A 15,061-nucleotide genomic window follows, 5' to 3' on the forward strand; every position below is an offset into this window, starting at 1 on the left:
TGGGACGAGGAAAAAGGATGCAGTCGGCAGAATGCTGCCTGAGACTATTTTTTGTTCCCTTTCTGCTACTAACTGTGCAAATTCTTTGATCCTCAGAGTTGCCTTTTTATACTTTTTTCTTTAACAGCTTTATTGAGGCCTATGGAATTACAGTAAATCACACATATTTGAAGTGTAAAATTGGTCAGATTGATCATCATCACTGATACCATCATCAACACCACAATTAAGACAACATATGTTTCTATCACCCCCAGAATGTCTTTACTCCCCTTTGTAAATCATCCTTCTGTTCACCTTTATCTTTCCAGAGTATTAGTCAGCATGTTCTAGAATTCTGTATAAGTGGACTCACACAGTATGCAGGCTTTTCCAGAAATTTTCATTGAACTTATTGGAGTGACACTGGTTAATAAAATTATATAGGTTTCAGGGGTGCAATCTATAATACATCGTCTGTATATTGTACTGTGTGTTCACTGCCCCCAATTGAGTCTCTTTCCGTCACCATCTGTCTCCTCTTTACCTTCTTCCACCTCCTCCCAACCCCCTTTCCCTCTTGTAATCACCATACTGTTGTTTTTGTCTGTGACCTTTTATTTTTTCTTAATCCTGTCACATTTTGAACCCAGCCCCCTGGTTCCCCCTCCTCTGTTTTCTGTATCTGCAAGTCTGTTTTTATTTTGTTTGTTTATTTTGTTTACTAGATTCCACATATTAGTGAGATCATGTGGTACTTGTCTTTCTCTGACTGACTTATTTCACTTAGTATAATGCTCTCCAGGTCCACCCATGCCGTCGTAAAAGGTAGGATTTTTTTTACACCTGTGTAGTATTCCATTTTGTAAATGTACCACCGCTTTTTTATCCACTCATCTGTTGATGGGCATTTGGGCAGCTTCCAAATCTTGGCTATTGTAAATAATGCTGCAATGAACATAGGGGTGCATAATATTCTTTTGAATTTGCATTTTGGGTTTCTTTGGATACATTCCCAGAAGTGGTCATAAGGCAGTTCCAGTGTTAATTTTTTGAGGTAACTCCATACTCTTTTCCACCGTGGCTGCACCAGTCTGCATTCCCTTCGGCAGTGTGCAAAGGCTCCCTTTTCTCCACACCCTCACCAGCACTTACTGTTTGTTGATTTATTGATGATAGCCATCATGACAGGTGTGAGGTGATAGTTTATTGTGGTTTTAATTTGCATCTCTCTGATAATTAGTGACATTGAGCATCTTTTCATATGTTTGTATGTCCTCTCTGGAGAAATGTATATTCAGATCCTTGCTGATTTTTAAATTTTTTTTTTGTGTGTGTGTGTGGTGAGTTGTATCACTTCTTTATAAAATTTGCATATTAACCCCTTATCAGATGTATCATTGGTGAATATGTTCTCTCAGTCAATGAGTTCCCTTTTTATTTTGTTGATGCTTTCTTTTGCTGTGCAAAAACTTTTAAGTTGGATGTAGTTCCATTTGTTTGTTTTTTCTTATGTTTCTCTTGTCCAAGGAGATAGATCAGGAAAAAAAAAATTGCTAAGAGAAATGTTAGAGATTTTACAGCCTGTATTGTCTTATAGGATTTTTATAGTTTCGAATCTAACATTTAAGTCTTTAATCAAGTTTGAGTTTATTCTAGTGTGTCATTTAAGAAGGTGGTCTAGTTTTATTTTTTTGTAAATATCTGTCCAATTTTTCTAACATCATTTATTGAATAAGCTGTCTTTACCCTATTGTATGATCTTGCCTCCTTTTTCAAACATTAACTGACCATAAAGGTGTGGGCTTATTTCTGGTCTCTCTCCTCTGTCCCATTGATCTGTATGTCTGTTTTTATGCCAGTACTGTGCAGTTTGGGTTACTATGGCCTTGTAGCATAGTTTGATATCAGGTAGCATGACTGACTCCTCCAACTTTGTTCATTTTTCTCAAGATTGCTATTGCCATTCAGGGTAATTTGTGGTTCCATGTAAATTTTTGGAATATTTGTTCTAGTTCTGTGAAATCTGCCATTAGCATCTTGATAGGAATTGTGTCGAATCTATAGATTACTTTGGGTAGTATGGACATTTTAATGATGTTAATTCTTATTCATGACCTTGGTACATGCCTTCACTTATTGATAGCGTTTTCAGTTTCTTTCTTCAGTGTCTTATAATTTTTCAAGTGCAGATCTTTTACATCCTTGGTTATATTTATTCCTAGATATTTTATTATTTTTTTGATGCAATTATAAATGGTATTTTTTTTTCTTAGTTTCCCTTTCTGATAGTTCATTACTGGTTGTATGAAAATGCAATCTGTGGACATTTATGTTGTATTCTGGTACTTTACTGAATTCATTTATCAGTTGTAGTAGTTTTTTGGTGAAGTTTTTAAGGTTCTCTACATACAGTAGCATGTCATCTGCAAATTGTGACAGTTTCAGTTCTTCCTTTTCAATTTGGATGCTTTTTATTCTTCTTCCTGTCTGACTGCTCTGGCTCGAACTTCCTGTACTATGTTGAGTAAGAGTGGTGAAAGTGGGCATCCCTGTCTTGTTCTTGATCTGAAGGGAAACATTTCTAGTTTTTGCCTGTTCAGTATGATGTTGGGTGTGTGTTTGTCTTATTTGGCTTTTACTATGTTGAGGTATGTTTATTTATTCCCATGCTGCTAAGAGTTTTTATCATAAATGGGTGCTGGATTTTATCAAATGCTGTTTCTGCATATCTGTTGATATGATCATGTGGTTTTTAACCTTAATTTTCTTTATGTGGCATATTGCGTTTATTGATATGCAGATATTGTACCAACATTGCATCCCCTGGAATAAATTTCACATGATCATTGTGTATGATGTTTTTTTCTCTATTGTTGGATCCCATTTGCTAATATTTTGTTGAGAATTTTAGTATCTATGTCATCAGGGATATTGACCTATAATTTTTTTGTAGAGTATTCATCTGGTTTTGGAATTAGGATAATGCTGGCCTTGTTAAATGCGCTTGGGAGACTTCCTTCCGCTTGACGTTTTTGGAATACTTGGAGAAGAATGTGTGTTAGTTCTACTGTGGATGTTTGGTAAAGTTCACTTGGGAAGTCGTCTATTCCAGGACTTTTGTTTCTGGGGAGTTGTTTGATTACTGCTTTAATTTTATTAGTTGTAATCTTTCTATTCAGGTTTTCTAATTCTTTCTGGTTCAGTTTTGGACGATTGTATGTTTCAAGGAGTTTATCCAATTCATCTAGATTGTTTACTTTGTTGGCATATAGTTATTTTTAATATATTTCAATAATCCTTTGTATTTCTGTTGTTACTTTACCTCTTTCACTTCTGATTTTATTTAGTTGTGTCATCTTTCATTTTTTTCTTGATGAGCCTGGCTAAAGGTTCATTGATCTTTTTTATCTTTTCAAAGACCAGCTCATGGTTTCATTGATCTTTCATATTGTTTCTTTAGACTAGTGGTTCTCAACCTTCCTAATGCCGTGACCCTTTAATACAGTTCCTCATGTTGTGGTGACCCCCAACCATAAAATTATTTTTGTTGCTACTTCATAACTGTAATTTTGCTGCTTTATGTCTTAGGCGACCCCTCTGAAAGGGTCGTTTGACTCCCAAAGGGGTCGCAACCCACAGGTTGAAAAGCACTGCTTTAGACTATATTTTGTTTATTTCTGATCTGACCTTTATTAATTTATTTTTTTCTACTCATTTATGGCTTTGTTTTCTTTTTCTAGTTTCTTTAAGTGTAAAGTTAGATTATTTATTTGAGATTTTTCTTATTTCTTGAATTAGGCTTCTAATGCTATGAATTTCCCTCTTAGGGCTGCTTTTGCTGTGTCCCATAGGTTTTGGATAGTTGTATTCTCATTTTCATTTGTTTCAAGGTATCTTTTGATTTCTTCCTTGGTCATATTGTTAATTTATTTACTCTTTAGTTATATGTTATTTAGCCTCCATGTCTTTGTGTGTTTTTTAGCATTTTTCTTGCAGTTGATTTCTAGTTTCATATTATTAGGGTCAGAGAAGATGCTAGATGTGATTTCAGTTTTCTTCAGTGTACTGAGTCTTGTTTTGTGTCCTAACTTGTGGTCTATCATAGCAAATATTTCATATGAACTTGAAAAGAATGTATATTATGCTCTTTTTTTGGGTGAAATGCTCTGAGAATATAAATTAAATCCATCTAGTCTAGTGTGTCATTTAAGGCTGCTCTTGTTGATTTTCTGTCTGGAAGTTCTATCCATTGATGTCAATGAGATGTTAAAATCCTCTACTATGTTTGTATTACTGTTGCTTTCTCCCTTTATTTCTGTCAAAATATGCTGTATATATTTAAGTGCTCCTATGTTACGTGCATAGATGTTTACAAGGGTTATATCCTGTTGTTGGATTGACTCCTTTATCATGTGGTATCCTTCTTTGTCTCTTATTATAGCCTTTATTTTAAAGTTTTCATGAGATATATGTTTTGGTATCCCAACTTTTTAAAACTTCTATTTGTATGAAATATCATTTTTCATTCATTTACTTTTTTTTAGTCTGTGCATATCTTTTGTTTTGAGGTGGGTGTCTTGTAGATAGCATATGTATAGGTGTGGTATTTTATCCATTCAACTACCCTATTTCTTTTGATTGGAGTATTTAAGCCATTTACATTTGAAGTGATTATCGATAGGTACGTATTTATTGCCATCTTATTCTTTTTTTTTTTTTTTTTTAATCCTCACCTGAGGACATTTTTCCATTTTTTGTTCAGGTAGAGTGGGGGGGAGAGAGAGGAAGAGAGAGAGAGAGAAACATCGATGTGAAGGGACACATCGAGTGGCTGCCACCCACACGACCAACCAGGGCCGGGGACAAACTGCAACCGAGGTACGTGCCCTTAGCGGGAACCGAACCCGGGTCTCTCAGGACCGCAGGCCGACGCTCCAACCGCTGAGCCAAATCGGCCAGGGCTGCCATCTTATTCTTTATAACTATGTTGCTCCTCCTTCTCCTCCATCTTCACCTCTTCTCTCTTCTCCCCCTTCTCTCCCTCCTTCACTTTCCTCCCCCTTCTCTCCTTCTTTACCCCACTTCCCCTTCTTTCCCTCCTTCATCTTTCTCCCCCTTTCCCCCATCTTTCCCCCACTCCTCCTTCTCTTCCACCTTCTCCCCTCTAACATTTATAATACTGGTTTGTGATGATGAACACTTTTAGCTTTTTCTTGTCTGTGAAATTGTTTATTTCTCCCTTAATTTTAAATGATAACCTTGTTGGGTAAAGAAATCTTGGTCATAGGCCCTTGCTTTTTCTCACTTTGAATACTTCATGCTAATCTCTTCTGGCCAACAATGTTTCTGTTGAGAAGAAGGCTGCCAGTCCTGTGGGAGTTCCCTTGTAGTTAAGTAGCTGTCTTTCTCTTGCTGCTTTTATGTTTCTTTCTTTGTCTTTAACCTTTGCCATTTTAATTATGATGTGTCTCTGGTGTGAGCCTCTTTGTTTTGGACTCTCCACGCTTCCTGGACTTATATGTCTATTTCCTTCTTCAGGTTAGGGAAGTTTTCAGACATTATTTCTTCAAATAGGTTCTCGATCCCTTGCTTTCTCTGTTCTCGTTCTGGTATCGCTATGATGTGGATGTTGTTATGCTTCATATTGTCCCAAAGGTCCCTTAAACTATCCTCATTAAAAAATTTATTTTTCTTTTCACTGCTCTTATTGGGTGTTTACTGCTGCCTTGTCTCCCAGTCACTGATTCAGTCCTCTGCTTCATCCAACCTACTGTTTATTCCTCTAGTGTATGCTTCGTTTCAGATATTGTATTCTTCATTTCTGACTGGTTCTTTTTCATGGTTTCTATGTCACTTTTTATGCTCTTTGTGTCACCAAGATTCTTGTAGTTCTCATGAAGTTCCTTGAATATCTTTATAACCATTTCTTTGAATTCTGTACCTGGTAAATTGCTCACCTCCATTCATTAGTTCTTTTTCTGGATAGTTTTCCTGTTCTTACATTTGGGGCATGTTTCTTTGTCTGCCCATTTCTGCTGCCTCTCTGTGTTCGTGTCTGTGTATTAGTCAGATCTGCTGTGTTTCCCATTGTTTCTAGGTTGGCATATTGTAATTGGTATCCTGTGGGATCCCGTGGTGCCATCTCCTTTATCACCTTTGGTGCTGCTGGAATCTCCTGATGTGGGTTTTGTGAGCCCTCCTGTTATAACTGGGTCTTGATTGCTATTGTCTTGTTGGAGTGTGAGGTTGGCTGACTGTGAGGGTCGACCTCAACCACAGTGTATGAGCTCCTGTGTTGGTGCTGTCCACACTAAGTGGAATTCACCTTAGCAGGGTCTGGTGCCTGCCTTTGGATATGCTGCTTGTGAAACTGTGGACCCTTCTTGATGTGGTCTGAAGCTGCCCAGTGGCTATGTTGAACCTGAGGTCTCTTGGGAGGGACTCTGGTGCAGGTCAATGTCAGACACTACCTGTGACTGGCCCTGGGCAACCTGTATGCAGCTACAAAGTAATCTACAGTTTGTGACTGCCTCTGCTGGGCCTGAATGTGTGCAGGAAGGAGCAAGCTGTGCACCAAGGCTTGCTTTTACCAGCACCCTCAGATCCGCCTCTGCCTGCTTCGCCTGCTGGCTGCCTGGTAGGCTTAGTCACGAAAGAGCCTCTGGCAGTACTCAAGTTGCATGAGGATGGTTCTCAGTGAGTCACCTTGGAGGGGTGAGTTATGTTCACCAGGTTGATGCAGGTTCAATCTCGGTGCCAGTGCTGGGTTGAGGCCACTCAGCAAAAGTCCCGGTGTATATCAAGTCTAGCTGCCACCTGCCAGGTGTCTGCAGACCTTTGTTGTGGGGTGTCTCAGGGAGTCATTGGAATGAGGCCAGCAGAGTTTATCCAGCCCAAAGAGATCAGGGTTTGGCTGTGTAAAGAGATTGTTCTGCACTGGTTGGGTGTGTGAGGGGAAAAGGGCCCCATCCTAGGGCCACACAACTCACTTTTTCCCAGATTCTGCTGGGAGCCCATGCTCAGCAGGGCAGGGTGGTCAGGAGTCAGGAGAGTGGGGCTAGCTGATCTCCTGTGAGGGGGAGCCACAGGCTTGGGGGAAGGGCAGAGGAATGGCCCCTACCCCAGAGCCACACAACTTTGTCATTGTTACCCCCTGATTCTGCCTGGAGCTCTATACCCCTGGCCAAGCAGCTGACTCTCCAGCAGGTATGAGTTCTGCAGGGTGGGGTGACAGGGAATACAGAGAGTGGGACTGGTGTACTCCCCAGGCAGATGTGGAGGGCAGTGTTCCACCCATGAGAAGGGTGTCTATGGTGTGGGAGGGGTCTCAGCACAGGGATCCTGGCGGCTGTCCCTTCAGCTCTCTCTCCACTGCCACAAACCCTAGTTTTCCCCACACGTGACTCTAGTCTGTTCCACCCTCCTGCTTTGGAGCCCAGGGTGAGTGTGTCTGCAAACAAGATTTTGTGCATTGGCCCTTTAAGAGGGCACCTGTATCTCTGGCACACTCTCGTCTCTCCCTGGCAGACAGAATCACCACATATTTTCATAGCCAGATGTTCTGTGAGTGCCTCTTCCTGGCTGTGTTCTCTGGGCTGGGGAGCCCAGTGTGGGGGTCTCACTCCTCAGGGGAAGCTTTGCAGCTGAGATAGCCCTCAGCAATCAGTCTTTGCCTGTGGGAGTAGGTCAGCCCTTTCTGTGTCTCTGCCCTTCCTACCAGTCTCCATGTGGCTTCTTCTATAAATTCTTGGTCATACGACTTTTGTCCCGTTAGTCTTCAGTTGGTTTTTCAGGTTGATTGTTCTATAATTTAGTTGTAATTTCAGTTTGGTCCTGAGAGGAGGTGAGTGTAGCTTCCAGAGTGTAGTCCTTGGTCTGGCTGCTGTCACTCCTGGTGACCTTGAACTTTGTTCATATTCAGTGGCTCTTTCCTTTCTGACCACTGATTTGTATTTCATTGTAGGGCTGTTCTACACTTTGTTTATTCCTCTGTTGATGGTATTCTAGGTTGTTGGTATTTCCACATACATTGTAGAATTAGCTTTTTAATTCCTACCAAACTTGCTGTGGTTGGATTGGGATTGAATTGAATTTGGGGAAAATTGGTGACTTGACACTACCAAGTCTGATTTATGAATGTAGTATATTTCTCCATTTCTTTTATTCTTTCAGTAATATTCTGCAATTTTCAATGTGGGGCTTTTGTAAGTTTTTTTGTTAAATTTACTCCTAGGTATTTTTTGTTTTTAGATATTACTGTAAATGGGATTGCCTTTTAAAGCCATTTCCCTGTTTTTGCTAAAGTATATAAGAGTACAATTGAGTTTTGTGTTAATCTTGTAGTCTGTAACTTTGTTAAAGTAATTCATTAGTATTAGTAGTTATTTTTTAGATTCTGTGTAAGTAACCAGATCATCTGCAAATAAGGACAAAGAGGTGATAACCTCTTTTTATTCTTGCTGTTGATGACTTGTTTTTTTTTTCTCTATTTTTATTGATTAATTAGTTGTTTGTCCATATTAACGATCTTTTCAAAGGATGTGCTTTTGAGTCTAATTTTCTCTATTGCCTCTTTTCTATTTTGTTGATTTTACTCTGTAGTGTTATCTTTTCTCTATTTACTTTTATTTTTGTAGCTTCTTACCAATTAACTTTAGGTCATTGTTTTTAGATATTTTTTAATACAAACATTTCAAAGCTGTAAGTTTTCCTCTAAATACTGCTTTAGCTTTGTGCCACAAACTTAGATATATTAATATTGCTATCATTCAGTTCAGAATATTTTTTAGTGTCCCCTTTTAAAACTGAGATATAATTCACACACTAAAACTCAGCATTTAAAAGTGTAGTCAGTGGTTTGTAGTGTATTTCACAAGTGATGGGATGTGCAGCCATTAACACTAATTCCAGAATAATTTTATCACTTCATAGACTCCCCTTTGCCTTTTGCCTTTGACTGGTAAGTTACTAAGAAAAGGATTGTTTGGTTTTCAGATATTTGAGATTTCATAGGTAGCTTATTGATTTCTAATTTGATTTCCTTTCAGTCTGAGAATACACTTTATATGATTTCAGTCCCTTTATGTTTATTGGGACTTACTTCGTGATATAATATGTGCTCTACCTTGGTGAATATATAATATGCATTAGAAAGGAATGTATATTCTATAGTTTTTGGATGTAGTGTTCCATCGATGTTATTTATATGAAGTTGATTGATACCTTGTTGCTCAAATTATTTATGTTCTTGCCTTTTTTTTAGTTATTTCTGTAAATTGCTGAGAGAGGGGTGGTAAAATCTCCAATTATGATTATGGAATTGTCTTTTTCTTCTTTAAACCCTGTTGCTTTTTTTTTTTTTGCTAAACAACAATACATTTATTTCTCTCAGTTCTGAAAGCTAGGAGTCCAAGATCAAGGTGGTAAATCCTGCCAACTTTTGCTTTATGTATTTCAGGCTCTGTTATTAAGTACATGCATATTTATTATTATTATCTATTCTGGTTAATTGTCCTTCTTATCACAATGACGTATTCTTCTTTATCTATGGTAATACTCTTTTTTTTAAGCTTTGTTTTAACTGATTTTGAAATAGGCACTCTAGCCTTTTTGTGTTTACTGTTTGAATGGTATATCTTTTACCATCATTAACTTCATACCAATCTGTGTCTTTATATTTGAAGTGTTTCTTATAGGCAGCATATTGTAGGGTCTTGATTTTTTTGTTTATTCTTCCAAGATCTACTTTTTACGAAACACTTAGACCATTAACATTTATTTATTTATTTATCCTCATTCGAGGACATTTTTGCATTTATCTTCAGATAGAGCGGGAGGGAGAAAAGAAGGAAGAGAGAGAGAGAAACATCGATGTGAGAGAGACACACTGAGTGGTCGCCACCCACACGACCCCAACTGGGGCCAGGGACGAACCACACCTGTGGTACGTGCCCTTAGTGGGAACCTAACCCGGGACTCTCATGGACCTAACCGAGGGTCCATGGGCCGAGGCTCTAACCGCTGAGCCAGTCCGGCCAGGACTAGACCATTAACCTTTAATGTAATTGTTATAGTTAGATTTAGGTCTAATATTTTACTTATGTATTTGTTTGTTTGTACATATTTAACCTTTCATTTTAAATTAATGCCTCACTTGGCATCACGTTACACTTCACACGGTGTTGCAGTGCAGCAGCACCCTCAGTCCCCCTCCCCGGCCTGTTGTTCTGCGTGGAACAGTACATCCGCAGACTGTAGAGTGTCCGTTCCTTCCAATGCATATTATATATTCACCAAGGCCACATACTGTATCACGAACCAACAAAACAAAGTTTTTGTTTCTCTCTTAAATCAGGATATCAATTTTAAACTTCTTGGAGGAAGAAAACAGTATTTTATGTTTGCCCAGGTGTTGACCATTCCTGCAGCTGGAAGGAACCCCCGCAGCACCCCTGCAGGGCGGACGGCTGGCCTGTCCTCTCGCGCCCCCTGGTGAGCGCTCTGCGCCCCTTCCTTCCTGCAGGATGGTCCTTGGGTGTACAGTTCTGGGCTGAGAGTAATTCTCTCAGGACTTCAGCGATGCCCTGCTCTCTTCTTGCTTTCTTGGTTTTTCATGAGAAATCTGTGGTAATTTCACTCATTGCTTTCCTGTATTTAATATGTCAATGTTCTCTAGGTGCGTCAAGACTGCTTTCCTTGTCTTTGGTTTTTGGCAATTTTGTTATGTTTCTAAGTGTGATTTTCTTTGTGTTTATCCTTTTTGGGGACACTGATTTTGAATCTATGCATTTATGGTTTTCACCTAATTTGGGAGATTGTCAGCTGTTATTTCTTCAAATATTTTTTCTGGGACATACCTTTTTTCCTATTAATCTTGGGTCCCACTGTAAGTGGGACCTCTTGTGACTGTTCCTCGGGTCCTTGGTCTCCTTTAAAAACATTTTCTCCCGTGTCTTCCTTAGAATGGACGATTTCTGCTGTTTTATGTTTATCTTCAAGCTCGTGAATTCCTCTGTCATTTCTATTTCTTCTGTTGAGTCCTTTAGAGAGTTTCTTATTTCAGATATGATGTTTTTGTTTAAATTTTTTTTTTTTTTTTTACTTTCAAAAATAGTTTTCACTTCTCTGGGGAGAATGCCTGTCTTTTGTTGATTTTATTTTATTTTTTATCCTCACTCGAGGACATTTTCCCAATTTCTGTTCAGATAGAGTGGGAGGGAGAGAGAGAAAGAGAGAGAGAAACATTGACATGAAAGGGACATATCGAGTGGCTGCCTCCCGCAAGACCAACCAGGGCTGGGGACAAACTGCCCTTAGCAGGAACCAAACCCGGGTCTCTCCAGACCGCAGGCCGATGCTCTAACTGCTGAGCCAAACCGGCCAGGGCTATTTTAAAAGTACTTTTTTTTTTTTTTTTACCGCATGGAACAGAGTTATGATAGCTAATTTAAAGTCTTTTGTTAATTCCAACATTTGGATCATTTTGGGATTCGCACCTGTTGACTATCTGTGTCCTTGAGAATCAGACTCATCTTACTGTTATGTTTGTGTATCCTGGACAGTAAGTCAAATGCATGAAATGTCGCCCCCTGGAGGATGTGAGTGTCTTTGTTGTTGCAGGTAATGAACTTGCTTAGACTCTGCCCTGCATTCCGTGGGTGGTGGAAACTCAGTGGTTCACTGCCTTTGCCATGCTGGTGTGGGTCTAGTTTAGGGGTTGGGCGACTTACGTGTGTCACACAGGAGGTTGGAGCACCTGCTTCTTCGACACTGTCCTCTAGGATTGCACCCACAGTCTCTTCTATCTGGAGGGGCTTCTTCCCTGGTCCCTGGGCAGAGCAGTTTGTGTTGGAGTTGAAGCCGTCCGGCTGGGACTGAGGCATTTCCCACCAGGGCTTCCCCTGTGGCAGCGACCTGCGGAAACCCCAGCTCTGTGGGTAGCTTCTGCAGGTTTTCAGTCCACCCAGGCAACCTGGTTTCATGTACTTTCCACGTCTTCCGGATGCTGTCTTTTGTCCAAAGTATTTAGTTGTGATCAGCAGGAAGGACGGCTCAGATGGTCAGAGCAGAACAGGTTTCCAGTCAGTTCACTTCAACCTTGTGTTGCAGACGGAGATCTGGGCTGTCCCCGCGGCACCAGGCTGTCCGCTCCTGCCTGTGCCCTGCAGCGCTGGCCCTTCTTCCGGGGGCATGTCTGGGGTGTGGGCCAGTCTCGGGGTGGAGCAGATGAGGTCATACGTGTGAATGTGCTCTGGAGACGGAAAAGGAGTCTTCAGGTGGTCGGCAATGCTGCTGTGTGTGTGCACGCGCGTGTGCATGTGTGCGCGCACATGTGTGCACGCGTGTGCGCACAGCCTCCGCCCCGCCCCAGCAGCGGCATCAGCACTGCTCTCCCTTCCAGGCGCTGCCCGGACCTCACTACTACGCCTGGGGGGACCATGGCGGCATCATCGTGGCGATCGCCCAGGGCACGGAGACCAGCGAGCTGAAGTAAGTGTCTGAGGTCGCCCTCTTCACACCGCACTGTCCCCACAGACGCGCGTCTGGCGAGCGGATTGTGTCCTGCGGCACTGCGGCTGGCGGCACAGTTTGTGAGGTCAGGAAGCCTGTGGCACTTGGCCTCTGTGTGACGGGAGAGATAACCCGCTCCTAGCTCCAGGGGCTCCCGAGGAGGAAGTGAAATGATTGTATGGATCTGAAAAGTACAGCTCTGTTTACATGTGCATTAATCATGATTTAAAAATTACCCACAACCCTGGCTGGTGTCGCTCAGCGGTTAGAGTGTCAGCCTGTGGACCAGAGAGACCCGGGTTTGGTTCCCGCTAAGGGCACGTACTCCGGGTGCAGTTTGTCCCCGGCCCTGGTTGGGGTTGTGTGGTTGGCAACCACTCGATGTGTCTCTCTCACATCGATATTTCTCTCTCTCTCCCTCCCACTCTGAAGATAAATGCAAAAATATCCTCTGGTGAGGATTAAAAAAAAAAAATTTAACCACAGCCCTGGCCGGATTCGCTCAGTGGGCAGAGCATCAGCTTGACCACCACAGGGTTGTGAGTTCCATTCCTGGTCAAGGGTACGTGCCTGGGCCGCAGGTTTGATCCCTGGCTGGTCAAGGCATGTGCAGGAGACAATCAGTGTTCCTCCCTCACATCGACGTCTTTCTCTTTCTCTCTGTCCCCACACCCCGTCCACTCTCTTCAGAAATCAATGGAAAGAATATATTTAGGTGAGGATTAACAAAAATTATTTTTAAAAAATTACAGATTCTTTGTATGTTACACACATGCTGACATATACGCATACAGTGGGGGACGATAGATAGTAATGATACATGAGTAATAACTTGAGGGTATGTATAAACGGATAGCCATTTGACTTGCTGTCATATATTTCGAGGCTCTTACTAATGGAACTGGAAAGCACATTTGGGGTTGACCACTTATTCTACAGGTGGGAAGACAGGCTCAGCAACGGAAGTGATCTGCCCAGTGTCCCCATTAGTCACTGACAGGAAGGCCCAGCACCAGGCCTCCCGTCCTGCCCTGTGCTGCTCCCAACAGCAGGAATGTCGGAAGGCCCAGCACCAGGCTGCCGTCCTGCCCTGTGTGCTCCCAACAGCAGGAATGTCGGAAGGCCCAGCACCAGGCTGCTGTCCTGCCCTGTGTGCTCCCAACAGCAGGAATGTCGGAAGGCCCAGCACCAGGCCCCCCGTCCTGCCCTGTGTGCTCCCAACAGCAGGAATGTCGGGAAGGCCCAGCACCAGGCCCCCCGTCCTGCCCTGTGCTGCTCCCAACAGCAGGAATGTCGGAAGGCCCAGCACCAGACCCCCGTCCTGCCCTGTGCTGCTCCCAACAGCAGGAATGTCGGGAAGGCCCAGCACCAGGCCCCCCGTCCTGCCCTGTGCTGCTCCCAACAGCAGGAATGTCGGAAGGCCCAGCACCAGACCCCCGTCCTGCCCTGTGCTGCTCCCAACAGCAGGAATGTCGGAAGGCCAGGCACCAGGCCCCCCGTCCTGCCCTGTGTGCTCCCAACAGCAGGAATGTCGGAAGGCCCAGCACCAGGCCCCCCGTCCTGCCCTGTGTGCTCCCAACGGCAGGAATGTCGGAAGGCCAGGCACCAGGCTGCCGTCCTGCCCTGTGTGCTCCCAACAGCAGGAATGTCGGAAGGCCCAGCACCAGGCCTCCCGTCCTGCCCTGTGTGCTCCCAACAGCAGGAATGTCGGGAAGGCCCAGCACCAGGCCCCCCCCCGTCCTGCCCTGTGTGCTCCCAACAGCAGGAATGTCGGGAAGGCCCAGCACCAGGCCCCCCGTCCTGCCCTGTGTGCTCCCAACAGCAGGAATGTCGGGAATGTGTCACTTCTCCCTCTGAAGTCTGTTCTTCTCCAGGCCGGTCCTTTGACTACTTTTGCCCCTGGGACAGAAGTTAGTTTTGTTGACAGTAGGGCAGGGCAGGCTGGCCCTCACGTGTCTGAGTTCTGAGGTGAACCCCCGAGAGGGATCTCTGAGGTGGAGAGGGCTTCTGTGACCATCCTGCCCCGTGCAGGGAGGAAGGCCTTGTGGAACCAGGGCCAGCGTCAAGAGAGCGGTGGGTGTTTGAAGGAAGACCTTCGCCGGGGACTCCGCATGGTCCCTGCCGTGTGCTGGGCGGCCCGGCTCACGGGGAGAAGCAGCGTCGCGGCCTTCGGTGCCCCAGCCGGCGTTCCCGGTCTGTGTGTGTTGGTCAGCGGCTTCCAGGGCCAGGAGTCAGAGAGGCCCATGGGTGAGCAGCTCGTGGTGTCTACATGTGGATGCTGTTTGCTCAGGGGACAGTCACAGACTTGTCATTAGTTTACTCTCACCTCACGCAGTTGGCCGGCACTGATTCCCTGCGGGGCCGCGTGTCCAGGGACAGAGGGCTGACTCCCCGGCCCGAAGGGCCCCGTATCTAGCGGTGAGACGCAGCAACGAGAGTGTGGTGTTCGGCGCCCTCCTTGCAGAGACAGGGACGTGCGGCGTCTTCCGAGGAGCGCATCTTTCCCTTCACATGGCTGGCAGGTCATGGCGTCAGGGCCTGGTCTCCCTGTTCGCCTTCCCTACAGATC

The 15,061-nt window shown here is 43.6% G+C and overlaps 1 protein-coding gene across 3 annotated transcripts in view; it reads left to right on the plus strand.

Annotated features, from left to right (window-relative positions):
- The window catches only part of SORL1 (sortilin related receptor 1), a 183,212-nt gene that overhangs the window by 69,198 nt on the left and 98,953 nt on the right, over nt 1-15,061 (plus strand). For all 3 annotated transcript variants that reach the window (XM_036277033.1, XM_036277034.1, XM_036277035.1), the window contains exon 12: nt 12,383-12,471. In XM_036277033.1, the coding sequence (XP_036132926.1) occupies nt 12,383-12,471 (89 nt within the window). The remainder of the gene's footprint in view (nt 1-12,382; nt 12,472-15,061) is intronic.

This window comes from Molossus molossus, unplaced genomic scaffold (genome assembly GCF_014108415.1).
Source record: "Molossus molossus isolate mMolMol1 unplaced genomic scaffold, mMolMol1.p scaffold_m16_p_22, whole genome shotgun sequence".
Classification (NCBI taxonomy): Eukaryota; Metazoa; Chordata; class Mammalia; order Chiroptera; family Molossidae; genus Molossus; species Molossus molossus.